The sequence below is a fragment of the Trachurus japonicus genome, chromosome 14 (genome assembly GCF_045865225.1).
Source record: "Trachurus japonicus isolate A0001 chromosome 14, Traja_1.0".
Lineage (NCBI taxonomy): Eukaryota > Metazoa > Chordata > Actinopteri > Carangiformes > Carangidae > Trachurus > Trachurus japonicus.
The window spans coordinates 3,626,454-3,654,254 of record NC_140920.1 but is presented as its reverse complement, the minus strand read 5'-3'; the positions used below and the strand labels follow the sequence as shown (position 1 = coordinate 3,654,254).

Sequence of the window (27,801 nt, the reverse complement as noted above, 5' to 3'; positions counted from 1 at the left end):
AACAAAAACATATAGTGTGTTGTTGTTTCATGATTGACGTCGTTTGAATGAGGCCAAAGGTAAATTCACTTAAGCCAAATTTCCACATTATTTGCACTAGTTGTGACACCACCAGCGTCATCTCATTGATCACAGTGTGTTGAGTTAAATGTCCACTAATGCTACCTTTATGTGCTCCTCGTAAAGTCCTGCTTCGGACCTCCATATGAACTCCACAAGACAAGACAAGACAAAAACTTTCCCGCATAGACAGCCACTTAGTTGTTTTATGGTGTGTGTGTTTTTCCACACTGCGTTGTTGTTGTTGGAGGATGAAAGGCGGAAAATTCATCAATATATCACATGGATGACACAACAAGAATGTGACCTCTTGCACATATTTTGTGTCATCTCCTTCAGGCCGCTGTAACTTTATTATCACAACTATAAAACAAATGTTAACAACCTTTTTTTTTATTATTCACGTGTAAATTCACTATTGTCACTGAACTGTCACTTTGTCGCTCCAACGCACCCTGTAGCTTTAATATTTACGGCAGCAGTTGAAAAAAAACAAAAACACACATCATACTAGCAGCACCAAATGCAACGCTCACGCGGACCGTCAGACATCGCCGCTCGCGCACGTGTCTCGGCACGAGATTGGCCAAACCGCGTCTGTTACGTCACCGCCGAGCTGCCCAGCGCGCACCGACACGCTCATTAATATTAAAGACATAGGGGGAGGGGGGCGGGGCTACGCAAATGATCATCATGGATGCTTTCAGTACATGATCAGACGGACTTGTTTCCAGGACAGCCCGGCTGTAGGACGGCGGCTTCGGCTTCACCGGGTTTTAGTTTTTTTTTATATCAGTTTGTAAAGGCAGAGGTGGAGATGAAGCTGCAGCCTCCTCTGGTATGGACATGTTTGGATGTTTTCCTGCGGGCAAAAGTGAACGGTTTCCTGTCGTAACGTGGATGAAACACTGACAGGTGAGTGAACTGTTTCAAAGTATTAAAACATTTCTTTTTTTTCTGTTTTTGTCCGGTGAGTTATAATAATGGCGTCTGTTGAATAGGCTATGAACTTCAACACTATGTGTCCTAGTCAGTCGTTCTTTTGTCATGTTATATAACAGGCTTTAGATGTTTGAGTGTTGATTGTGAACATTGGCAGTGAATGGATTTATAGCAGACTTGTGAGTGTGTTTTTTTTTCACTGGGCAGTGGCAGCAGTGTATTACATAACAGTGGTGGGGGTGGGACTGTGCAGCCTGCCAGGGACCATTTTATCAAGTTCCTCCTGCTGCCTCATCCACATGTGCATGTTGTCATGTTTATACAGGACATGTTTTATACAAAACTCCACTATTGGGCTTATCGTTATGTTTGTATAAGTGTGTGTATCTTATTCATATGGATTAAAGCACTTAAGACATTTTCATACTAATGTTTCTACAGGAGCTAAGTGCTGCCTGCCCAGAGTTTTCAGCAACACTGTGAAAGTTTTATTATAAAGTATCACTATAATATCAATATAGTAATGTCAAATATCGCCATGTTTGCTGAATACATTTTAGGATTTTCTATAGTTGGTGAAAGGGTTATTCATTTGTCTATTATGTGTTATCCTTAAGCCTTTCCTGTGTTCGGCTAGATACTTACATGTCCTGTAAACTCTTTTGTTTGGCCATATGTAAACTGATTCTCGAACAATGTCTAAGAAGCAGCATGACAAGAGACTGTAAGTTCTGTCAGACAAGCTCACTGCACTTCGTACATTTCTTTTTACATGTCCACAGTGGATCATTTGTAGCAGTTTAGCACAGGAAGTGGCCCCGAGGATATCTGATCATGAATCACATAAGCTGTGATATTCATTGCATAAGAAGGCTGATCGTTTCCTGTCATTACTATAATCTACTTGCTAACAACATTCCTATTTATTTATAATGCTACATCCCTTTTTACATTTGATTCCACTCTCCGTCCCTCTGATGTGTGTAGACTTATGATATGTGGTTGAATGTGCAGATGATATGATAAATACACATTTGTATTCTTATCTGAACACTTAATCAAGCGCAAGTGAACACAATCACCATTCGTTAACATTGATCTCAATATTTTTGTCAAATGTACATGCATCTGTGCAACAAGCTAACTTAAAATTACATGTTTGAAGTCTTAATTACTGATCTCACATGTTCTGCAAAATGTTGTGATATTTGACAGAAAGTCAGTAATTGTTTCTGGCATCAAATGTGAGTTGAGAGAGAATAATAAATACATTTTATTTATATCGCACTTTTCAAAAACAAATGTCGACAAAATGCAGATTATGTAAGTGTAATGTATAATACATGGATATTATAACAATGATAATGTTAATAATTACAAGACATTTGGGTCATATTCACAATTCAACTTTTACTTTGTATTTTGTCTCTTTTTTTTTTTGGCAGATGACTTGGACTGAAACGTCCTGAAACGTGAGGGTAGGGAGGTGGAGAGTGAGTCTGTGACCACAACTCTACAACAGTATACAATAACAGTTAAACTTAACAGACAATGGAAAGGAGAAAAGACAAAAAGAATAGACTTGGGGAGTCGATATCTTGGAGCACTTAACCTTTTTGGGCACATGGGGACCCAATACATCACAACGTATTTTATTTCCTTGTATACTGTATTTCAACACTTACCTTTGCTTTTCAGGTAGAAGCCAAACCAATGTATCTTGAGGGATTATAGGTTGAAGACACAGGTCCATTCAACATACATTTGATAAAGATTGTATTGGTGGGTGTTTCCAGGTTAATGATTCGGTTGTGTATAATGATAATGATGCTGACATTTTGTGGCAAACTTGACTGCAAAAATCTACATGTCAGAGGAAAACATTTGATTGTTTGCTTTCCTATTCACAGATCCTGAATGCCAAAGGAACAGGGGCATTATGGGGAGCGAGCTGCCCATAGCAAGAATGCCAAGGATAAGAGCAATAGTGCCACTCTGCGGGCGTCGCAGAGTGGCGGCCGCATGGCGCCATCTGGAGTGGGTAACATGAGCAGCCGCATGCTGCGCTTTGACTCGGAGAAGGACTCTGAAAAAGACTCCGGGTACTCAGGTGAACAAACGTGCATCTAGTTACATGGATGTAGAACATAACCCCTACACCACTGTACATATTTATGTGAATTAAACATGTCTGCTTTTCATACATGGAATCAGTTTTCAGTTCTTTGGGAAGGAAAAGTAAAGTAACCAAGATCTTTCTACCAAGGCCTTTCTGTGACCATGGCCACTGTGGTGTCACCATAGATGTTTTTGTAGCCTCCACTGTTCAATGTTATGTCCTAACAATGCTACAGTTGTAAAAGATAAGGCTGAAGGTTCTTCACCAAAAATCACATGGCTGCAAAGATCTGAGTACTTCCTGACTGTACTGTATGTCTTTTGTCTTGTCTCTCAGAGGCGGGCTCAGACTTTGTGCACACTGATGTGGATGACAGGCGCAGCAGCGTGAGTGAACCTCACAGGGAAAGCAGCCGAAGTCTGAACAACAACAACAACAGTGTGAATGCCTCGGGCCACAACATGGCTCCTTACGAGGAGCTCGCCCCCATTTACGTCATCAAAAACCTGGTAGTCAAGCAGGTGAGATATTCAGTTATACAGTCGTACATACAGTACAACTTCCTGCTTTGTTGTATCATTAACTACAGCTCTTTTAATTTACATGACTTTTAACATGTTTCTCAATTTTAACTGTGTTAGGTAATTTCCTAATGCATTTTACAATTGATTGATGACAATCTTTTTAATCCTTTTAAAACTAAATTTACCACTGGGTGTGAACACAAACAGTATCACATATACTGTAGTGTGTAGGCCTACATAAAGTATATATTTTAGGGCTGCAACTAACTGTTATTTTCACTGTTGATTGATCTAAAAAATATTTTGTAATTGAGTTAATTTTAGTTGTCATTGATTCTTTGGTCTAGTAAATGTCAGAAAAGGTGACAATACAGTCTGTCAGAGTCCAAGGTGATGTCTACAAGTGTCCTGTTTGGTCTCATTAATACCATAGTCCAAAATGTTAAGATAATCACTTTACTGTGAAATATTTCTTTCTGAAAGGTAGAGTACAGAGCTTTTTCATTAAAACCAGCTGTCTGTCGCTGATGGAAACCAAAACAATGAACTGAAAGACACAAAAAAGGGGGAGAACTGGACAGTGGGTGATTAGTCGCTTTGCTTTTGTCATTGACAGGTACACCTTCCACATATCTCAGTTGTTTTTCTATATTTAACATAACTGCTTTAAGAGGTGATGATGATTCATTCCACTATTGTGTACAAGTGCAGTTGTGATAACATGTCTCCAGAACATTTGGAAGATACTATATCAATAGAATAATGGCATTTAGTCAAAGGTTTTGCCAAATCAAAGTTATTTATTAGAGAGGTAATGGATATGATGATGAAAATTTATCTCAGGACTCAAGTGTTTCTTATTTGATCTTTTTCTTATATTAATTCATTTATGGCCTCAGTTATATTGTGTCCTGCTGCTTATGTCTTTTGGACTTTAACCTCTTCCATATCTTCTGCTCTCTCCTTTACTCTGGCCGCTTCGCTGTTTGATGCTCACATATAACCCTGCTCACAACCTCCTTGTGGTACAGTCTAGACCAGAACAGCACCTCCATGGGCCCCTGGCGTGGGGCGGGGATTGGCACACCCTCACCGGTGCCAAAGCCCCCACCCAGCTCTTGCTGATCCAACAGCCAGCAATGCCTGCTCCCTCCACCGCCACCGCCACCGCCCCGTCTCCTTCATCCAGTCACGCTGCACGCCCGGGTCATGTTAAGACAGGAGGCAGCAGCAGCAGCCGCAGCAGCAGCCAGAACCACAGCCACAGCAAGAACTCATACCTGCCCATCCTGAATTCTTACCCTCGCATCGCCCCGCACCCCAGGAAGGACGCCCATGTGAGCAAGACTACCACATGGGTGGAGGGGGGTAAAGAGAGTGGCAGCGAAGGCCACAGCCAGAGCAAGAGAGTGTGCACCGAGGAAGAGAAGAGGGAGGCCGTATCCACCACCAGCCACCTCCTAAAGCCCCAGCAGCATCAGAAAGAGGGCAGAGTCCATTCCTCTTCTCATTATAAAAACAGAGGAGGCCACAGCTCCTTCCCCAGCTTGTCTCACTGTCCCGTGCCCGGCCATGTGTCCTCCACCACCCATCATAAGTCCCGCCACTGCCAACAGAGCATGGGCTCGCCCTCTGTCTCCAGCACCCAGACACCCTCGCCGCCTTCTTCCTCCGACTCCTCCTCATCTTCTTCCTCTCCTCCCTCTTCATCTCCCTCCTCCTCCACGGCTCACAGCCCGTACCGCCCGGCCCCCGACAGCTCGTCCGCCCGGGAGCGACGTTTCTTCAACACGGCCGGGATCCTGAACCAGTCGGGCCTTCTGGCCATCACGCTGCGCACCAAGGAGCTGCTGAAGCAGAACGCCGCCACGGAGAGAGAGATCGCCCAGCTCCGTCAGCACACCCATCTCCTGTGCCAGGCGGCCCAGGCCAACCAGAGCTCAGAGAGCCTCGACAAACTCTTCCAAGCCATGACCGAGTCGGCCTCGTACCCCAACTTAGACTTAAATCAACTGAAAGCCCTCAGCAGCAGCTCTCAACAGAGCAAAAGCAGAACTGAGGAAGACAACGAGAAAGATAACAACATCAGAACCACTAAAACTAACGGCGCAGTACAGGTGGTGTCTTTACACACTATAGATGATGGGACGTCACCGCCCTCGCCGCTGTTCGCCCCGTCGCCAGACACAGAAGAAACACACAACGGGGATCTTCTGGACATCCTGTCCAGCTCTGTCTCTCTTTCTTTCCCCGAGTGTTTTAATGAGCAGAGACGCAGACAAGAAGCCACAGACAAGGACTTCAATGATCTCACCATGTTGCCAGAGAGCTCACTGCACAGTGACTACTTCCTCTAGCTTCCTTTGGAAGAGGACATGGTTCTGTAATGACTGGCAGGGAAACATGGACCTAGCAATACAGGAGAGCATGGCTTTTTGAATTATTTATCATGTCTGTAAAAAGAAAAAAAGACTTGTTGAAAGTTGAGAATGATGGTTTTATGAATTTGATTTCCACATGATTTAATGTTGAGTATGATTGATACATTTTTCACTGATGCCAGGCATCAGGTGGTGACATACGCAGTCAGTGATGGATGTCCTACGTACATGTCCCAAGAACAAAAATAACTGACATGTGTCTCCAGAGAAAAAGAAAACATGAGTCATCTATTGTTGTAATCATCGCTCAGGTCAGTTTTGAAGACTTCCTGCGTTTATAAACTGATCACTATCAACTGATTTACGCAGGAGCTGACAAGATCTCAGCAATTATTGGGCTGTTTTATGATTTCTTTGGCTCGGTTTTTACAAAATGCAAATAGACAAACATTCTGAATTATTCATCCCTTTAAATACAAAATAGTGTTTTAAGTTTTGCAGACTTAAAATATTGTAAGGCATAGCCTATGTGGTAGTAGTGGTAGATATAACAATGTACAAGGTGGCAGTCTTGATTTTTATTCACTACATCAAAGTATCTACTGCAATCCAAATTTAATTAGCAGTCGTTTGACAATAAAATCGAAACAGCAGAAAAGATTTGATATTTATACTATTTTTGAAGGGGAATCTCCTTTACACAGACCATTTACATCCATCCATATTCTAAGTGCAGACAGTGTTGTCCATTGGACCATTTGTGTCTGCAGATGATGATCTGGCACATGCACATCAAACTAATCATCTATACATGCCCATTATCACTTTCCACATCCAATCTGATATTTCTACTGAGTTGTTGTATGGTCCTATTTGACAATGCAAATTGTGGGTTATTTACATTTTTTTTCCTCAGTTATTTTTGAGAATGTATGTGTGTGTATGTGCGTGTGTGCGCGTGCGTACATGTGTGAATGTGTTGACACATCTGTGCTGTATTAGCTTGTAAACATGGATTTGCTTAAACAATTTTAATTATAGATTTAATTAATTATCTTTAGATTGATTGTAGATGTGGGACACTGATCTTTACAACTGTCAAATGAATCCTAATCAGGTGTATGGTAATAAATGGGTTCCTCAAATGTTCTCAGACACAACCTTTAACAATAAATCTGCTCTCACACATGAACACATCTATGGAGATTGTGTCTTTCATCTTATTCTGTGAACTTTGCCGAGAGTTTTTCATTTTCTTCTTGTGAGTTTGATGCATTGCCAGGTTAACTAATGTAATGGCCTCTTTAGAGGTATAAAGGCACAGTTCTTACATGCCTCACCTCTCACATACTATATTTGCAAACAAGACTATGCCATATTTCTATACTTGTGTATAATAAATTCTACCAGACTTATCTAAACATGATCTCATGTCTTCTCACATGTTGAAAGTCTTCCTTGACTATTGTTAATAAGGATAGTTCATAATCTTCATCCATAGGGCTCAAAGGCACTTCATGCTGTCTCTAAAATTGCTATCAATAAGGGGCCCTATCGTAACCTTGGTTACTGTGGTTACTGCAGACTAAAGTGGAGCAGCTATACTAAATTAGAGTAAATGACTGTGAAGACAGTATTAAAAGTAACATACACATACATGCTTTAAAAGTATGTACAGTATATCAGCTGTACTTGTGAGGGTGAATATGGAAGAGGTGCAAAGCTGAGACTGAATTAATAGTGCTTTTATTGACAGTCTATGGGATGAGCATGCAGTTTGACAAGGTATGTGTCATTTTTTTGTGTGTTTATTGATTTATTTTTGCTTCATGTGTCATTGTTCACATATAGGTAAAGTCAAGATTTGACAACTCACCTATCACCAGTTCACATATTATCCCAGTAGGTGGCAATGTTGTCCAGTATTTATAAAGCTATCTTAAAAGAAGGAAAGATAAACGTATGAAGTTGGGTGTTCTACATTTTCTTATTAATTAAGTACTATTTCCACTATGTGTCCTCATGTGCCTAGAAATTCATTGCAGACTTCCACCTCTCTCTATTTTGTTTTATTCATAACATTGCCCCAAGTAAAAAGCCTTATTTCAGTTTTCTGCTTTTTTGTTTTATAATATGCTATGCAAATTTATACCCTGGACTGCAATGCTCTTGCAAACATCAGAAGAAAATTTGCCAGTGATTCAGAAATCAGTTGAGCGTCTTCATCTTCCATCACCTGCTTCATTAGAGCCGATTTGACTCAGTGGCACCACTAGCTGGTCTGTTTCCAGCCAGGGTCTGTTGCCTGCAGAAACAGCCTGGACACATTAGATGTAAATTGTGATCAGTTTTGTCAGAAATGCTGTTTAACCTTGGCCAAACCTGTCTTAAATTAATTGATTGATTAGGGCCAGGATTTAAACAAGTGTAATGGTCGTGTATAGCAGCAGACTAAAAATCACATCTAAATTGAGTTACAGTCCACTAACGTGCACCATAAAGTTGTATCGAGGAGGAACAGTTAGCTTTTGAAGTGAATAAATACACTGACAGATAAAGGTTGTAATGATATGGATAATTTTTATTTGACAAAGGAAAAGTTTGTTCAAAGAACTAAATTTAAATACATGCACTTTTGAATTTCCATTTAAACATAATGTACTTTCACCAATTGACATTTGGTACTCTTATTTTTACTGTAATTTACCCACAGGAAACAAAACAAGAAAAATAAATAGCAACCAACCAGCTTCTTAAATGTTAAAGATTTTTTGTATTTACACAGTATGGACTGTGTTTGATACATTCTGATAATATTTTGAAACACTCACTTATGTGGTTCAGCTATATTGATTGCTTATCAAAAAACAATAATAAAAAAAGCAAATTAAAATAAAACAAGTAAAGCATTTTTGAGACAGACAAACCTCACACATTTCACTTTTTGTATTAAATATTGTTTTTTAAAAAGAATCTTATCTCTTGAGAAATTCTGGCACAACAAAACACTGCTGAAACTGTGACATATTCCTAATAACATGTTCAGGTGCTATTTTAATAAAATACCCATTTAAAAAAAAGTAGAGCTACTGTACAGAAAATGTATGCTAGAAACATTCTCCTAGGGGCGGTGCGTGGCGCAGTGGTTCGAATCCCGCGTCGGGCAGACCTTTCTGCATGTCATTCCCCCTCTCTCTGCCTCCCCCTTTCCTGTCTATCTCACTATGAGCTATCCAATAAAGGCAAAAAGGCCCAAAAATATATAAAAAAAAAAAAAAGAAACATTCTCCTAGATTACAAATACATTGCGTTTCTCTCATTACTTCTCTGGGCACACTTGCTTGCAGCAGGCACAACAAGGGCTGCAACAATGGCAGCAATAATGCAAGAGCTGACAAAGGAGCCCAGCGGAAACCTCTGAATCAGTTTGTATTTCTTCTGTCTTCATCTGCTTTTGTAGTTTTGTAGAACTTTGTTGTCTTTGTGTCTGTACTTCTTCATCCTCTGTGGTTATATCTTTCTGGAATGTCTGATTACCCTTGTCACTAGTTGTCGTCCTAAAAAGATAACCCTTGCTACGGAGTCTCTCAATCTCTTTGAGCATCTGAACCTTAATTTGTTGCAGCTCTGCATATTTTTCATCAATTTTTGTGTCTTCTCTTTCCAGTTCACCTTTATTTGTGTCTTTGCTCCGTCCTTCCTCCAGCTCTGTCTCCTTTTCTTTTTGTGACCATGATTTCTTCACAAACCGACTGATTACTTTTAGTCTTTTCTCCAGATTATCTCTCATACCATGACCCTTCACCTTCATCTGATTAATTTCCTTACGTTCCATTTGAGTGTCCTTCCACATTTTTCTCAAATAATCTCTTTTTGACACTTTCTCATCTGTAAAATCATCATCTTGCTCTGTCACCAACTCAGACACTGCTGCAAACTTCTGGTCCTGTTCCTTTTCTAATTCTACTTCTGCTATTACCAGACTACCGCTCTGGGTTGTCGTGGGTTCACCTTCCCCTTCAAGATGATCAGAAATTTCTTTTGACTTCAAATGGTCAAAGTCTTCAGTCTGGGTTGCAATGTCTGGCTGTGGAGCAAATGTCTCAAATTCAAATTCTTTATCTGTTGTAACCTCAGTTTGTACCGATTTGTCAAAGGTCATTGTCATTGCACGCTTCTTTGTGCCTTGTATTACATCATAATAATCCTTGATTATATTTTTCTGTTTATCAAGCTCGACATATTTGTCTTCCAGTATTGAATTCAACTGAAGTATGGTTCTATTTTGGGTCTCTAATCCGTCCATATTCTTTCTGTAGTCTTCATGTGTCCGTTGAGTCAACTGTTCCAGTTTTACTCTCAGAATACCTATTGAGTTCATCACACTGGTTAGCCAGTCATCTCGGATTATTAGCTCAGACAGTCCTCCTTTTACTTCATTTGCTTCATTGTCCATGTCACTTTCAGTAGTTTCTCTTTCCTGGTTCATCTCGTCAAAGAGATGATCAATATTTTCTTCCTTGCTTTGTAGATCAATCTTTGTGACATCCAGTGTCTTTTCGGGTGTTTTATCTTGTAAGATGGCAACCTGTTTCAGGATGTCAGCTCTCATCAGTTCCAAGTCCAGTTTCTCTTTTTTCGTCATCTCATTGACTCTATTCAGTTCTTCTTTTTCTTCCTTCAGCTGCTCCTTAAGTTTGTCAAGATGGAGTTTCTCACTTGTAAACTTTTGCTTCCATAGATTTTCAATGGCCTCTTTCTGAATGACCATGTCTGACACTATACTTGTCAGACCTTCCTTTTCTCTCTCCAACCGATCTTTGTAAAAAGCCATGTTGTCTTTCTGTCGATCAAGCTCTGTCAGTCTTTCTTCCAATGAAGTGTACATTGTTAGCATATCTTCACTGTTTTGTTTTAAAGTTTCTGTTTGGTCTTTGATTTTGTCTCCCGTTCTTTCATTCAGTTGTTGAATTTTTACTCTCACAGTTTCCATGAAATGTATTTTATCCATGACTTGATGTTCTGTCGTTACCAGCTGAGACCTCTCCCTTTCCAATTTGTTCTTTTCAGTCAAAAGCAAGTCTTTCTCTCTGTCAATTTCAGTCTTCATCTGATTGACACGTTCTCTCTCTCCATTGATGTTGTTCTTGGCGGCTTCAACCTCTTCCTTCATTTTATTTAGACTTTCCCTCAAAAGTTCCAGTTCTTGTCTTTCTGTCAGCACACTCTTCTCACTGCTTTCCAGTTTTTGTTTTAGTCTGATGGTGTCATCCTGGAGTTCTGGTTGTTGTTGCTTTAAAGTCATCTTGTTAACAGCTTTCTCAAGGTTATTCCTCTCTCTTTGCAACTGAAGGGACAGATCTTTAATCATGTCCCTCTCTCTGTTTATCTCATCCAACAGGCAGTCTGCATGTTCTTTCTTCTCTTGTAGCTCAGTTCTTGTGACTTCCAGCTTTTCTATTTGCTCTTTGATATTTTGTTTCTTTTTTTCTAACAAGTCAACTTCTTTCATGAAATCAGACCTCACTACATCCAGGTCGTTTCTCTCTTTGTTCATCATCTCTCTGACTCTATACAGATCCTCCATGTCATCCTTCAGCTTGGCCCCCTGTTTGTCAAGATTCTGTTTCTCGACTTCAAGGTTCTGCTTCAGTCCATTGATCGTAACCTTCTCTCTGTTTATCTCATCCAACAGACAGTCTGCATGTTCTTTCTTCTCTCGTAGCTCAGTCTTTGTGACTTCCAACTTTTGTTTTTGCTCTATGATATCTTGTTTCTCTTGTTCTAACAAGTCAACCTGTTTCAGGATGTCAGCCCTCATATTATTAAACTCCTCTTTCTCTTTCTTCAACACCTTGTTGGCTCTATCTATATCTGCCCTTTCTTCCTTCAGTTCTGTTTTCAGTTTGTCATGATGTAGTTTGTCAGCTGTAAACTTTTGCTTCCATAGGTTTTCAATCTCATCTTTCTGGATGACTATGTCTGAAACTTTACTCATCAGACCTTCAATTTCTCTCTCTAACGTCTCGGAGTGACAAGCCATGTTTTCTTTCAGTCCATCAAGTTCTGTGAGTGTTTCTTCCAATGAAGTGTACATTATTTGCACATCTTCAATCTTTTGTTGTAAATTTTTCATTTTGCCTTTCATGTTGTCTCTCATTCCTTCATCCAGATGTTTAATTTTTACTCCAAGATTTTCTATGACTTTCATCTTTTCCATGACTTCATGTTCTTTTGTTATCAGCTCAGACCCCTCAGTTTCTAATATGTCCTTTTCATTCAAAAGCATTTCTCTCTCTCTTACAATATCAGTCTTCATCTGACAGACAAGTTCTCTCTCTCCATTGATGTTGTTCGTGGCGGCTTCAACTTCCTCCTTCATCTTGTTGAGATTCTCCCTCAAAAGTTCCAGTTCTTGTCGCTCTGTCAGCACACTCTTCTCTCTGCTTTCCAGTTCTTGTCTGAGTCTGCTGATGGTGTCATCCTGGAGTTCTTGTTCTTGTTTCAAAGTAATCTTGTTAACAGCATTCTCAAAGTTGCTCCTCTCTCTTTGCACCTGAAGGGACAGATCTCTAATGGTGACCTTCTCTCTGTTTATCTCATCCAACAGACTGTCCGTGTGTTCCTTTTTCTCTTGTAGCTCAGTCTTTGTGACTTCCAGCTTTTCTTTTTGCTCTTTGATATCTTGTTTCTCTTGTTCTAGCAAGTGAACTTGTTTAAGGAAATCAGCCCTCATTAGATCCAACTCCTTTCTTTCTTTGTTCATCACTTCACAGGCTCTTTCCAGATCATCTTTGTCTTGCTTCAGCTTGGCCGTCTGTTTGTCAAGATTTTGATTTTCAATTTCAAGTTTCTGTATCAATTGATTGTCCATGACCTCTGGCTTGGTCTTTGATAGTATATCCATCAGGTTCCCCCTCTCAGTTTGTATCAATTTAGTGTAAACTGGGATCTGGGATGTAATTTCCTCAAAATTTGCAAGTTTGTCATCCAAGGCAAGGCACAATTTCTGCAGATCATCATGGTTTTGTTCTGATTTCTCTATTTTCTTCTGAATGTCTCCAGATGTCCTTTCATACAGCTGTATGAGTTTAAATCTCAGAGTTTCAAGGGAAAGAACTTTTGTCATCAATTGATCCTCCCTCATTTTCATCTCAGACAGTACAGATTTCAATTTCTCTATCTCATTCACAAGGTGCTCTCTGTCAGTGTCAAGAAGCACCTCCATCTGACTGACATGTTCTCCATCTCCAGTCATGCTGCTCATTGATGTTTCACCTCCTTCCTTGACAATGACCTTTATTTGCTTGAATTCTTCCTTCTTTCCACTCATGCTTTTTAAAGCAGCCACCAACTCCTCTTTCTTCGTGATGACATCTTTCCTAAAAGCTTCCAATCCTTCTCTTTCTGCCAGTACAGTGTTTGTAAGGGTCTGTAGTTCTTCACTTTGTCTTTTGGTGTCATCCTCCTGTAATTCGTTTTCCTTTAGCCGCAAAGTGATGGTGTTTATGACATTCTGAAGTTTGTTCTGTTCTCTCTGTACCTGAAGGGTCAGATCTTTAATTGTCATCCTCTCTCTTTTTATTTCATCCAACAGACAGTCTGAATGTTCTTTCTTCTCTTGTAGCTCAGTCTTTGTGACTTCCAGCTTTTCTTTTTGCTCTTTCATATCTTGTTTCTCTTGTTCTAACAAGTCAGTCTGTTTCAGGAAGTCAGACCTCATCAGATCAAAGTCCTTTCTCTCTTTGTTCATCATCTCAAGGGCTCTATCCAGATCCCCCATGTCTTGCTTCAGCTTGGCCTTCTGTTTGTCAAGTTCTTGTTTTTCAATTTCAAACTTCTGCATCCATTGATGGTCCGTGCCTTCTTTCATTACTGTCTCTGATAGTATACATGTCAGATTATTTTTCTCAGTTTGTATCAAGTCAGTGTAAACGGGGATCTGGGATGTAATTTGCTCAAAATCTACAAGTTTTTGTTCCAATTCTACGCATAACTTCTGCACATCTCCACTATTTTGACCTAATATCTCTATTTTATTTATGATGTCTCCACATGTCTTTTCATTCAGCTCTTTGAGTTTACCTCTGAGAGTTTCTAAAGATAGTATTTTATTTATGAACTCATCTTCTCTAATTTTCATCTCAAAAAGTTCAGCTTTCATTTCATCTTTCTCATTCCCAAGTTGTTCTCTGTCCATTTCAAGACTGACCTTCATCTGATTGACATGTTCTCTCTCTCCACTGATGTTGTTCATAGCTGTGTCAAACTCTTCTTTCATCGTGTTGAAATTCTCCCTCATAAGTTCCAGTTCTTGTCTTTCTGTCAGTACACTCTTCTCACTGCTTTCTAGTTCCTGTTTTATTCTTCTGATGGTGTCATCCTGGAGTTCTTGTTCTTGTTGTTTTAAAGCAATCTCATTAATGGCATTCTCAAGGTTGTTTCTGTCTCTTTGTACCTGAAGGGTCAGATCTTTAATTGTGATCTTCTCTCTGTTTATCTCATCCAACAGACTGTCTGCCTGCTCTTTCTTCTCTTGAAGATCAGTCTTTGTGACTTCCAGCTTTTCTTTTTGTTCTTTGATATCTTGTTTCTCTTGTTCTAACATGCCAACTTGTTTCAGGAAGTCAGACCTCATCAGATCCGATTCCAGTCTCTCTTTGTTCAAGGTCTCACTGGCTTTGTCTAGATCTACTCTCAGGGTTTCTAGGAAACTCATTTTATCCATGACTTGATTTTCTCTCATTACCAGTTGAGACCTCTCCCTTTCCAGTTCGTTCTTTGCACTCAAAAGCAAGTCTTTCTCTCTGTCAATCTCAGTCTTCATCTGATTGACATGTTCTCTTTCTCCATTGATGTTGTTCATGGTGGCCTCAACCTCTTCCTTCATTTTATTGAGATTCTCCATCAGAAGTTCCACTTCTTGTTTTTCTATCACCACACTCTTCTCATTGCTTTCCAGTTCTTGTTTTAGCCTTCTGATGGTCTCATCCTGGAGTTCTTGTTCTTGTTGTTTCAAAGCAATCTCATTAATGCCATTCTCAAGATTGTCTCTGTCTCTTTGTAATTGATCTTCTCTCATTTTTATCTCAGACAGTTCAGCTTTCACTTTGTCTCTTTCGTTCTCTAGTTGTTCTCTATCCATGTCAAGACTGACCTTCATCTGATTGACATGTTCTCTCTCTCCATTTATGTTGTTCCTGTCGGCTTCAACTTCTTCCTTCTTCTTGTTGAGATTCTCCCTCAGAAGTTCCAGTTCTTGTTTTTCTATCACCACACTCTTCTCATTGCTTTCCAGTTCTTGTTTTAGCCTTCTGATGGTGTCATCCTGGAGTGCTTGTTCTTGTTGTTTCAAAGCAATCTCATTAATGGCATTCTCATGGTTGTCTCTGTCTCTTTGTAACTGATCTTCTCTCATGTTTATCTCGGACAGTTCAGTTTTCACTTTGTCTCTTTCGTTCTCTAGTTGTTCTCTATCCATGTCAAGACTGATCTTCATCTGATTGACATGTTCTCTCTCTCCATTTATGTTGTTCATGGTGGCCTCAACATCTTCCTTCATTTTATTGAGATTCTCCCTCAGAAGTTCCACTTCTTGTTTTTCTATCACCACACTTTTCACATTGCTTTCCAGTTCTTGTTTTAGCCTTCTGATGGTCTCATCCTGGAGTTCTTGTTCGTGGTGTTTCAAAGCTATCTCATTAATGGCATTCTCAAGGTTGTCTCTGTCTCTTTGTAATTGATCTTCTCTCATTTTTATCTCAGACAGTTCAGCTTTCACTTTGTCTCTTTCGTTCTCAAGTTGTTCTCTATCCATTTCAAGACTGATCTTCATCTGACTGACATGTTCTCTCTCTCCATTTATGTTGTTCCTGTCGTCTTCAACTTCTTCCTTCATCTTGTTGAGATTCTCCCACAAAAGTTCCACTTCTTTTCTTTCTGTCAGTACACTCTTCTCATTGCTTTCCAGTTCTTGTTTTAGCCTTCTGATGGTGTCATCCTGGAGTTCTTGTTCTTGTTGTTTTAAAGCAATCTTGTTAATGGCATTCTCAAGGTTGTTTCTGTCTCTCTGTACCTGAAGGGTCAGATCTTTAATTGTGATCTTCTCTCTGTTTATCTCATCCAACAGACTGTCGGCATGCTCTTTCTTCTCTTGTAGCTCAGTCTTTGTGACTTCCAGTTTTTCTTTTTGTTCTTTGATATCTTGTGTCTCTTGTTCTAACATGCCAACTTGTTTCAGGAAGTCAGACCTCATCAGATCCGATTCCAGTCTCTCTTTGTTCAAGGTCTCACTGGCTTTGTCTAGATCTGCTCTCAGGGTTTCTAGGAAACTCATTTTATCCATGACTTGATTTTCTCTCATTACCAGTTGAGACCTCTCCCTTTCCAGTTCATTCTTTGCACTCAAAAGCAAGTCTTTCTCTCTGTCAATCTCAGTCTTCATCTGATTGACATGTTCTCTTTCTCCATTGATGTTGTTCATGGTGGCCTCAACCTCTTCCTTCATTTTATTGAGATTCTCCCTCAGAAGTTCCACTTCTTGTTTTTCTATCACCACACTTTTCACATTGCTTTCCAGTTCTTCTTTTAGCCTTCTGACGGTCTCATCCTGGAGTTCTTGTTCTTGTTGTTTCAAAGCAATCTCATTAATGGCATTCTCAAGGTTGTCTCTGTCTCTTTGTAATTGATCTTCTCTCATTTTTATCTCAGACAGTTCAGCTTTCACTTTGTCTCTTTCGTTCTCAAGTTGTTCTCTATCCATGTCAAGACTGACCTTCATCTGATTGACATGTTCTCTCTCTCCATTTATGTTGTTCCAGTCGGCTTCAATTTCTTCCTTCATCTTGTTGAGATTCTCCCTCAGAAGTTCCAGTTCTTGTCTTTCTGTCAGCACACTCTTCTCACTGCTTTCCAGTTCTTGTTTTAGCCTTTTGATTGTGTCATCCTGGAGTTCTTGTTCTTGTTGTTTTAAAGCAATCTCATTAATGGCATTCTCAAGGTTGTTTCTGTCTCTTTGTACCTGAAGGGTCAGATCTTCAATTGTGATCTTCTCTCTGTTTATCTCATCCAACAGACTGTCTACGTGCTCTTTCTTCTCTTGTAGCTCAGTCTTTGTGGCTTCCAGCTTTTCCTTTTGTTCTTTGATATCTTGTGTCTCTTGTTCTAACATGCCAACTTGTTTCAGGAAGTCAGACCTCATCAGATCTGATTCCCGTCTCTCTTTGTTCAAGTTCTCACTGGCTTTGTCTAGATCTACTCTCAGGGTTTCTAGGAAACTCATTTTATCCATGACTTGATGTTCTCTCATTACCAGCTGAGACCTCTCCCTTTCCAGTTCATTCTTTTCACTCGAAAGAAAGTCTCTCTCTTTGTCGATTTCAGTACTCATCAGATTGACATGTTCTCTTTCTCCATTGATGTTGTTCATGGTGGCCTCAACTTCCTCCTTCATTTTATTGAGATTCTCCCTCAGAAGTTCCAGTTCTTGTCTTTCTATCACCACACTCTTCTCACTGCTTTCCAGTTCTTGTTTTATCCTTTTGATTGTGTCATCCTGGAGTTCTTGTTCTTGTTGTTTCAAAGCTATCTCATTAATGGCATTCTCAAGGTTGTTTCTGTCTCTTTGTACCTGAAGGGTCAGATCTTTAATTGTGATCTTCTCTCTGTTTATCTCATCCAACAGATTGTCTGCCTGCTCTTTCTTCTCTTGTAGCTCAGTCTTTGTGACTTCCAGCTTTTCTTTTTGTTCTTTGATATCTTGTTTCTCTTGTTCTAACATGCCAACTTGTTTGAGGAAGTCAGACCTCATCAGATCCAACTCTCGTGTTTCTTTATTCAGAGTCTCACTGGCTTTGTCTAGATCTACTCTCACGGTTTCTATGAGGCTCATTTTATCCATGACTTGATGTTCTCTCATTACCAGCTGAGACCTCTCCCTTTCCAGTATAGTCTTTTCACTCAAAAGCAAGTCTCTCTCTTTGTCGATTTCTGTCTTCATCTGATTGACATGTTCTCTTTCTCCATTGATGTTGTTCATGGTGGCCTCAACCTCTTCCTTCATTTTATTGAGATTCTCCCTCAGAAGTTCCACTTCTTGTTTTTCTATCACCACACTCTTCTCATTGCTTTCCAGTTCTTGTTTTAGCCTTCTGATGGTGTCATCCTGGAGTTCTTGTTCTTGTTGTTTCAAAGCAGTCTCATTAATGGCATCCTCAAGGTTGTCTCTGTCTCTTTGTAACTGATCTTCTCTTATTTTTATCTCAGACAGTTCAGCTTTCACTTTGTCTCTTTCGTTCTCCAGTTGTTTTCTATCCAGGTCAAGACTGACCTTCATCTGATTGACATGTTCTCTCTCTCCATTTATGTTGTTCCTGTCGGCTTCAACGTCTTCCTTCTTCTTGTTGAGATTCTCCCTCAGAAGTTCCAGTTCTTGTCTTTCTATCACCACACTCTTCTCATTGCTTTCCAGTTCTTGTTTTAGCCTTCTGATGGTGTCATCCTGGAGTGCTTGTTCTTGTTGTTTCAAAGCTATCTCATTAATGGCATTCTCAAGGTTGTTTCTGTCTCTTTGTACCTGAAGGGTCAGATCTTTAATTGTGATCTTCTCTCTGTTTATCTCATCCAACAGATGGTCTGCATGCTCTTTCTTCTCTTGTAGCTCAGTCTTTGTGACTTCCAGCTTTTCTTTTTGTTCTTTGATATCTTGTTTCTCTTGTTCTAACATGCCAACTTGTTTGAGGACGTCAGACCTCATCAGAACCAACTCTCGTCTTTCTTTATTCAACATCTCACTGGCTTTGTCTAGATCTACTCTCAAGGTTTCTATGAAGCTCATTTTATCCATGACTTGATGTTCTCTCATTACCAGCTGAGACCTCTCCCTTTCCAGTTCATTCTTTTGACTCAAAAGAAAGTCTCTCTCTTTGTCGATTTCAGTCTTCATCTGATTGACATGTTCTCTTTCTCCATTGATGTTGTTCATGGTGGCCTCAACTTCCTCCTTCATTTTATTGAGATTCTCCCTCATAAGTTCCAGTTCTTGTCTTTCTATCACCACACTCTTCTCACTGCTTTCCAGTTCTTGTTTTATCCTTTTGATTGTGTCATCCTGGAGTTCTTGTTCTTGTTGTTTTAAAGCAATCTTGTTAATGGCATTCTCTAGGTTGGTTCTGTCTCTTTGTAACTGATCTTCTCTCATTTTTATCTCAGACAGTTCAGCTTTCACTTTGTCTCTTTCATTCTCTAGTTGTTCTCTATCCATGTCAAGACTGACCTTCATCTGATTGACATGTTCTCTCTCTCCATTCATGTTGTTCCTGTCGGCTTCAACTTCTTCCTTCTTCTTGTTGAGATTCTCCCTCAGAAGTTCCAGTTCTTGTCTTTCTATCACCACACTCTTCTCACTGCTTTCCAGTTCTTGTTTTAGCCTTCTGATGGTGTCATCCTGGAGTGCTTGTTCTTGTTGTTTCAAAGCTATCTCATTAATGGCATTCTCAAGGTTGTCTCTGTCTCTTTGTAACTGATCTTCTCTCATTTTTATCTCAGACAGTTCAGCTTTCACTTTGTCTCTTTCGTTCTCTAGTTGTTCTCTATCCATGTCAAGACGGACCTTCATCTGATTGACATGTTCTCTCTCTCCATTTATGTCGTGCCTGTTGGCTTTAACTTCTTCCTTCATCTTGTTGAGATTCTCCCTCAGAAGTTCCAGTTCTTGTCTTTCTATCACCACACTCTTCTCACTGCTTTCCAGTTCCCTTTTTAGCCTTCTGATGGTGTCATACTGGAGTGCTTGTTCTTGTTGTTTCAAAGCTATCTCATTCTGGCATTCTCATTTTATCTCTGTCTCTTTGTAACTGATCTTCTCTTATTACCATCTCAGACCTCTCCCTTTCAGTTCATTCTTTTCACTCGAAAGTTGTCTCTCTCTTTGTCGATTTCAGTACTCATCTGATTGACATTTTCTCTCTCTCCATTTATGTTGTTCATGGTGGCCTCAACCTCTTCCTTCATTTTATTGAGATTCTCCCTCAGAAGTTCCAGTTCTTGTTTTTCTGTCACCACACTCTTCTCATTGCTTTCCAGTTTTTGTTTTAGCCTTCTGATGGTGTCATCCTGGAGTGCTTGTTCTTGTTGTTTTAAAGCAATCTCATTAATGGCATTCTCAAGGTTGTTTCTGTCTTTTTGTACCTGAAGGGTCAGATCTTCAATTGTGACCTTCTCTCTGTTTATCTCACCCAACAGACTGTCTGCCTGCTCTTTCTTCTCTTGAAGATCAGTCTTTGTGGCTTCCAGCTTTTCTTTTTGTTCTTTGATATCTTGTTTCTCTTGTTCTAACATGCCAACTTGTTTGAGGAAGTCTGACCTCATCAGATCCAACTCTCGTCTTTCTTTATTCAAGGTCTCACTGGCTTTGTCTAGATCTACTCTCACAGTTTCTAGGAAACTCATTTTATCCATGACTTGATGTTCTCTCATTACCAGCTGAGACCTCTCCCTTGCCAGTTCATTCTTTTCATTCAAAAGCAAGTCTCTCTCTTTGTCGATTTCAGTCTTCATCTGATTGACATGTTCTCTCTCTACATTTATGTTGTTCATGGTGGCCTCAACTTCCTCCTTCATTTTATTGAGATTCTCCCTCATAAGTTCCAGTTCTTGTCTTTCTATCACCACACTCTTCTCACTGCTTTCCAGTTCTTGTTTTAGCCTTTTGATTGTGTCATCCAGGAGTTCTTGTTCTTGTTGTTTTAAAGCAATCTTGTTAATGGCATTCTCAAGGTTGTCTCTATCTCTCTGTAACTGATCTTCTCTCATTTTTATCTCAGACAGTTCAGCTTTCACTTTGTCTCTTTCGTTCTCTAGTTGTTCTCTATCCATGTCAAGACTGACTTTCATCTGATTGACATGTTCTCTCTCTCCATTTATGTTATTCCTGTCGGCTTTAACTTCTTCCTTCATCTTGTTGAGATTCTCCCTCAGAAGTTCCAGTTCTTGTCTTTCTATCACCACACTCTTCTCATTGCTTTCCAGTTCTTGTTTTAGCCTTCTGATGGTGTCATCCTGGAGTGCTTGTTCTTGTTGTTTCAAAGCTATCTCATTAATGGCATTCTCATGGTTGTCTCTGTCTCTTTGTAACTGATCTTCTCGTATTTTTATCTCAGACAGTTCAGCTTTCACTTTGTCTCTTTCATTCTCTAGTTGTTCTCTATCCATGTCAAGACTGACCTTCATCTGATTGACATTTTCTCTCTCTCCATTTAAGTTGTTCATGGTGGCCTCAACTTCCTCCTTCATTTTATTGAGATTCTCCCTCATATGTTCCAGTTCTTGTTTTTCTATCACCACACTCTTCTCATTGCTTTCCAGTTCTTGTTTTAGCCTTCTGATGGTGTCATCCTGGAGTTCTTGTTCTTGTTGTTTCAAAGCAGTCTCATTAATGGCATCCTCAAGGTTGTCTCTGTCTCTTTGTAACTGATCTTCTCTTATTTTTATCTCAGACAGTTCAGCTTTCACTTTGTCTCTTTCGTTCTCCAGTTGTTTTCTATCCAGGTCAAGACTGACCTTCATCTGATTGACATGTTCTCTCTCTCCATTTATGTTGTTCCTGTCGGCTTCAACGTCTTCCTTCTTCTTGTTGAGATTCTCCCTCAGAAGTTCCAGTTCTTGTCTTTCTATCACCACACTCTTCTCATTGCTTTCCAGTTCTTGTTTTAGCCTTCTGATGGTGTCATCCTGGAGTGCTTGTTCTTGTTGTTTCAAAGCTATCTCATTAATGGCATTCTCAAGGTTGTCTCTGTCTCTTTGTAACTGATCTTCTCTCATTTTTATCTCAGACAGTTCAGCTTTCACTTTGTCTCTTTCGTTCTCTAGTTGTTCTCTATCCATGTCAAGACGGACCTTCATCTGATTGACATGTTCTCTCTCTCCATTTATGTTGTGCCTGTTGGCTTTAACTTCTTCCTTCATCTTGTTGAGATTCTCCCTCAGAAGTTCCAGTTCTTGTCTTTCTATCACCACACTCTTCTCACTGCTTTCCAGTTCCCTTTTTAGCCTTCTGATGGTGTCATACTGGAGTGCTTGTTCTTGTTGTTTCAAAGCTATCTCATTAATGGCATTCTCAAGGTTGTCTCTGTCTCTTTGTAACTGATCTTCTCTTATTTTCATCTCAGACAGTTCAGCTTTCACTTTGTCTCTTTCATTCTCTAGTTGTTCTCTATCCATGTCAAGACTGACCTTCATCTGATTGACATTTTCTCTCTCTCCATTTATGTTGTTCATGGTGGCCTCAACCTCTTCCTTCATTTTATTGAGATTCTCCCTCAGAAGTTCCAGTTCTTGTCTTTCTATCACCACACTCTTCTCATTGCTTTCCAGTTCTTGTTTTAACCTTCTGATGGTGTCATCCTGGAGTGCTTGTTCTTGTTGTTTCAAAGCTATCTCATTAATGGCATTCTCAAGGTTGTTTCTGTCTCTTTGTACCTGAAGGGTCAGATCTTTAATTGTGATCTTCTCTCTGTTTATCTCATCCAACAGATTGTCTGCATGCTCTTTCTTCTCTTGTAGCTCAGTCTTTGTGACTTCCAGCTTTTCTTTTTGTTCTTTGATATCTTGTTTCTCTTGTTCTAACATGCCAACTTGTTTGAGGACGTCAGACCTCATCAGATCCAACTCTCGTCTTTCTTTATTCAGAGTCTCACTGGCTTTGTCGAGATCTACTCTCACGGTTTCTATGAGGCTCATTTTATCCATGACTTGATGTTCTCTCATTACCAGCTGAGACCTCTCCCTTGCCAGTTCATTCTTTTCATTCAAAAGCAAGTCTCTCTCTTTGTCGATTTCAGTCTTCATCTGATTGACATGTTCTCTCTCTACATTTATGTTGTTCATGGTGGCCTCAACTTCCTCCTTCATTTTATTGAGATTCTCCCTCATAAGTTCCAGTTCTTGTCTTTCTATCACCACACTCTTCTCACTGCTTTCCAGTTCTTGTTTTAGCCTTTTGATTGTGTCATCCTGGAGTTCTTGTTCTTGTTGTTTTAAAGCAATCTTGTTAATGGCATTCTCAAGGTTGTCTCTGTCTCTTTGTAACTGATCTTCTCTCATTTTTATCTCAGACAATTCAGCTTTCACTTTGTCTCTTTCGTTCTCTAGTTGTTCTCTATCCATGTCAAGACTGACCTTCATCTGATTGACATGTTCTCTCTCTCCATTTATGTTGTTCCTGTCGGCTTCAACTTCTTCCTTCTTCTTGTTGAGATTCTCCCTCAGAAGTTCCAGTTCTTGTCTTTCTATCACCACACTCTTCTCATTGCTTTCCAGTTCTTGTTTTAGCCTTCTGATGGTGTCATCCTGGAGTGCTTGTTCTTGTTGTTTCAAAGCTATCTCATTAATGGCATTCTCATGGTTGTCTCTGTCTCTTTGTAACTGATCTTCTCTTATTTTTATCTCAGACAGTTCAGCTTTCACTTTGTCTCTTTCATTCTCTAGTTGTTCTCTATCCATGTCAAGACTGACCTTCATCTGATTGACATTTTCTCTCTCTCCATTTATGTTGTTCATGGTGGCGTCAACTTCCTCCTTCATTTTATTGAGATTCTCCCTCATATGTTCCAGTTCTTGTCTTTCTGTCACCACACTCTTCTCATTGCTTTCCAGTTCTTGTTTTAGCCTTTTGATTGTGTCATCCTGGAGTGCTTGTTCTTGTTGTTTGAAAGCAATCTTGTTAATGGCATTCTCAAGGTTGTCTCTGTCTCTCTGTAACTGATCTTCTCTCATTTTTATCTCAGACAGTTCAGTTTTCACTTTGTCTCTTTCGTTCTCAAGTTGTTCTCTATCCATGTCAAGACTGACCTTCATCTGATTGACATGTTCTCTCTCTCCATTTATGTTGTTCATGGTGGCCTCAACCTTTTCATTCATTTTATTTAGATTCTCCCTCATAAGTTCCAGTTCTTGTCTTTCTATCACCACACTCTTCTCATTGCTTTCCAGTTCTTGTTTTAGCCTTTTGATTGTGTCATCCTGGAGTGCTTGTTCTTGTTGTTTGAAAGCAATCTTGTTAATGGCATTCTCAAGGTTGTCTCTGTCTCTCTGTAACTGATCTTCTCTCATTTTTATCTCAGACAGTTCAGTTTTCACTTTGTCTCTTTCGTTCTCAAGTTGTTCTCTATCCATGTCAAGACTGACCTTCATCTGATTGACATGTTCTCTCTCTCCATTTATGTTGTTCATGGTGGCCTCAACCTTTTCATTCATTTTATTTAGATTCTCCCTCATAAGTTCCAGTTCTTGTCTTTCTATCACCACACTCTTCTCATTGCTTTCCAGTTCTTGTTTTAGCCTTTTGATTGTGTCATCCTGGAGTTCTTGTTCTTGTTGTTTTAAAGCAATCTTGTTAATGGCATTCTCAAGGTTGTCTCTGTCTCTTTGTAACTGATCTTCTCTCATTTTTATCTCAGACAGTTCAGCTTTCACTTTGTCTCTTTCGTTCTCTAGTTGTTCTCTATCCATGTCAAGACTGACCTTCATCTGATTGACATTTTCTCTCTCTCCATTTATGTTGTTCATGGTGGCCTCAACCTCTTCCTTCATTTTATTGAGATTCTCCCTCAGAAGTTCCAGTTCTTGTTTTTCTGTCACCACACTCTTCTCATTGCTTTCCAGTTCTTGTTTTAGCCTTCTGATGGTGTCATCCTGGAGTGCTTGTTCTTGTTGTTTTAAAGCAATCTCATTAATGGCATTCTCAAGGTTGTTTCTGTCTTTTTGTACCTGAAGGGTCAGATCTTCAATTGTGACCTTCTCTCTGTTTATCTCACCCAACAGACTGTCTGCCTGCTCTTTCTTCTCTTGAAGATCAGTCTTTGTGGCTTCCAGCTTTTCTTTTTGTTCTTTGATATCTTGTTTCTCTTGTTCTAACATGCCAACTTGTTTGAGGAAGTCTGACCTCATCAGATCCAACTCTCGTCTTTCTTTATTCAAGGTCTCACTGGCTTTGTCTAGATCTACTCTCACAGTTTCTAGGAAACTCATTTTATCCATGACTTGATGTTCTCTCATTACCAGCTGAGACCTCTCCCTTGCCAGTTCATTCTTTTCACTCAAAAGCAAGTCTCTCTCTTTGTCGATTTCTGTCTTCATCTGATTGACATGTCCTCTTTCTCCATTTATGTTGTTCATGGTGGCCTCAACCTCTTCCTTCATTTTATTGAGATTCTCCCTCAGAAGTTCCACTTCTTGTTTTTCTATCACCACACTCTTCTCATTGCTTTCCAGTTCTTGTTTTAGCCTTCTAATGGTGTCATCCTGGAGTTCTTGTTCTTGTTGTTTCAAAGCAGTCTCATTAATGGCATTCTCAAGGTTGTCTCTGTCTCTTTGTAACTGATCTTCTCTCATTTTTATCTCAGACAATTCAGCTTTCACTTTGTCTCTTTCGTTCTCTAGTTGTTCTCTATCCATGTCAAGACTGACCTTCATCTGATTGACATGTTCTCTCTCTCCATTTATGTTGTTCCTGTCGGCTTCAACTTCTTCCTTCATCTTGTTGAGATTCTCCCTCAGAAGTTCCAGTTCTTGTCTTTCTATCACCACACTCTTCTCACTGCTTTCCAGTTCTTGTTTTAGCCTTCTGATGGTGTCATCCTGGAGTGCTTGTTCGTGTTGTTTCAAAGCTATCTCATTAATGGCATTCTCAAGGTTGTCTCTGTCTCTTTGTAACTGATCTTCTCTCATTTTTATCTCAGACAGTTCAGCTTTCACTTTGTCTCTTTCATTCTCTAGTTGTTCTCTATCCATGTCAAGACTGACCTTCATCTGATTGACATTTTCTCTCTCTCCATTTATGTTGTTCATGGTGGCCTCAACTTCCTCCTTCATTTTATTGAGATTCTCCCTCATATGTTCCAGTTCTTGTCTTTCTATCACCACACTCTTCTCACTGCTTTCCAGTTCTTGTTTTAGCCTTTTGATTGTGTCATCCTGGAGTTCTTGTTCTTGTTGTTTTAAAGCAATCTTGTTAATGGCATTCTCAAGGTTGTCTCTGTCTCTCTGTAACTGATCTTCTCTCATTTTTATCTCAGACAGTTCAGTTTTCACTTTGTCTCTTTCGTTCTCAAGTTGTTCTCTATCCATGTCAAGACTGACCTTCATCTGATTGACATGTTCTCTCTCTCCATTTTTGTTGTTCATAGTGGCCTCAACCTTTTCATTCATTTTATTTAGATTCTCCCTCATAAGTTCCAGTTCTTGTCTTTCTATCACCACACTCTTCTCATTGCTTTCCAGTTCTTGTTTTAGCCTTTTGATTGTGTCATCCTGGAGTTCTTGTTCTTGTTGTTTTAAAGCAATCTTGTTAATGGCATTCTCAAGGTTGTCTCTGTCTCTTTGTAACTGATCTTGTCTCATTTTTATTTCAGACAGTTCAGCTTTCACTTTGTCTCTTTCGTTCTCTAGTTGTTCTCTATCCATGTCAAGACGGACCTTCATCTGATTGACATGTTCTCTCTCTCCACTTATGTCGTGCCTGTTGGCTTTAACTTCTTCCTTCATCTTGTTGAGATTCTCCCTCAGAAGTTCCACTTCTTGTTTTTCTATCACCACACTTTTCTCACTGCTTTCCAGTTCTTGTTTTAGCCTTCTGATGGTGTCATCCTGGAGTGCTTGTTCTTGTTGTTTTAACGCAATCTCATTAATGGCATTCTCAAGGTTGTTTCTGTCTTTTTGTACCTGAAGGGTCAGATCTTCAATTGTGATCTTCTCTCTGTTTATCTCATCCAACAGACTGTCTGCCTGCTCTTTCTTCTTTTGAAGATCAGTCTTTGTGGCTTCCAGTTTTTCTTTTTGTGCTTTGATATCTTGTTTCTCTTGTTCTAACATGCCAACTTGGTTGAGGAAGTCAGACCTCATCAGATCCGATTCTCGTCTCTCTTTGTTCAAGTTCTCACTGGCTTTGTCTAGATCTACTCTCACGGTTTCTATGAGGCTCATTTTATCCATGACTTGATGTTCTCTCATTACCAGCTGAGACCTCTCCCTTTGCAGCGTGTTCTTTTCACTCAAAAGCAAGTCTCTCTCTTTGTCGATTTCTGTCTTCATCTGATTGACATGTTCTCTTTCTCCATTTATGTTGTTCATGGTGGCCTCAACCTCTTCCTTCATTTTATTGAGATTCTCCCTCAGAAGTTCCACTTCTTGTTTTTCTGTCATCACACTCTTCTCATTGCTTTCCAGTTCTTGTTTTAGCCTTCTGATGGTCTCATCCTGGAGTTCTTGTTCTTGTTGTTTCAAAGCTATCTCATTAATGGCATTCTCAAGGTTGGTTCTGTCTCTTTGTAACTGCTCTTCTCTCATTTTCATCTCAGACAGTTCAGCTTTCACTTTGTCTCTTTCGTTCCCAAGTTGTTCTCTATCCATGTCAAGACTGACCTTCATCTGATTGACATGTTCTCTCTCTCCATTTATGTTGTTCCTGTCGGTTTCAACTTCTTCCTTCATCTTGTTGAGATTCTCCCTCAGAAGTTCCAGTTCTTGTTTTCCAGTTCTTCTGCTGGTGTCATCCTGGAGTTCTTGTTCTTGTTGTTTTAAAGCAATCTTGTTCATGGCATTCTCAAGGTTGGTTCTGTCTCTTTGCAACTGATTCATTTTATCTCAGACAGTTCAGCTTTCACTTTGTCTCTTTCGTTCTCTAGTTGTTCTCTATCCATGTCAAGACGGACCTTCATCTGATTGACATGTTCTCTCTCTCCATTTATGTCGTGCCTGTTGGCTTTAACTTCTTCCTTCA

General features: G+C 39.8%; 2 protein-coding genes across 3 annotated transcripts in view; one reads left to right on the top strand and one right to left on the bottom strand.

Moving 5' to 3' along the window:
- Positions 1 to 715: 715 nt before the first annotated feature.
- Positions 716 to 7,218, top strand: LOC146974039 (uncharacterized). Of its 2 annotated transcripts, none has more exons than XM_085797108.1 (4): positions 716 to 975; positions 2,913 to 3,112; positions 3,458 to 3,642; positions 4,677 to 7,218. In XM_085797108.1, the coding sequence occupies exons 2-4, from the start codon at positions 2,920 to 2,922 to the stop codon at positions 6,000 to 6,002; spliced, it is 1,704 nt and encodes a 567-aa protein (XP_085653234.1). In that variant the 5' UTR covers positions 716 to 975; positions 2,913 to 2,919; the 3' UTR covers positions 6,003 to 7,218. The 2 variants fall into 2 exon arrangements, with proteins under 2 accessions (XP_085653234.1, XP_085653235.1); XM_085797109.1 differs by lacking the exon at positions 716 to 975 and adding an exon at positions 2,468 to 2,495.
- Positions 7,219 to 8,713: 1,495 nt separating this feature from the next.
- The window catches only part of LOC146974038 (uncharacterized), a 35,152-nt gene continuing 16,064 nt past the window's right edge, over positions 8,714 to 27,801 (bottom strand). The window contains exons 4-7 of the mRNA XM_085798914.1: positions 19,935 to 27,650; positions 11,881 to 19,266; positions 9,310 to 11,586; positions 8,714 to 9,144 (exon numbers count right to left, since the gene is read on the bottom strand). Of these exons, the coding sequence (XP_085655040.1) occupies positions 9,346 to 11,586; positions 11,881 to 19,266; positions 19,935 to 27,650 (17,343 nt within the window). The 3' untranslated portion in view covers positions 8,714 to 9,144; positions 9,310 to 9,345. The remainder of the gene's footprint in view (positions 9,145 to 9,309; positions 11,587 to 11,880; positions 19,267 to 19,934; positions 27,651 to 27,801) is intronic.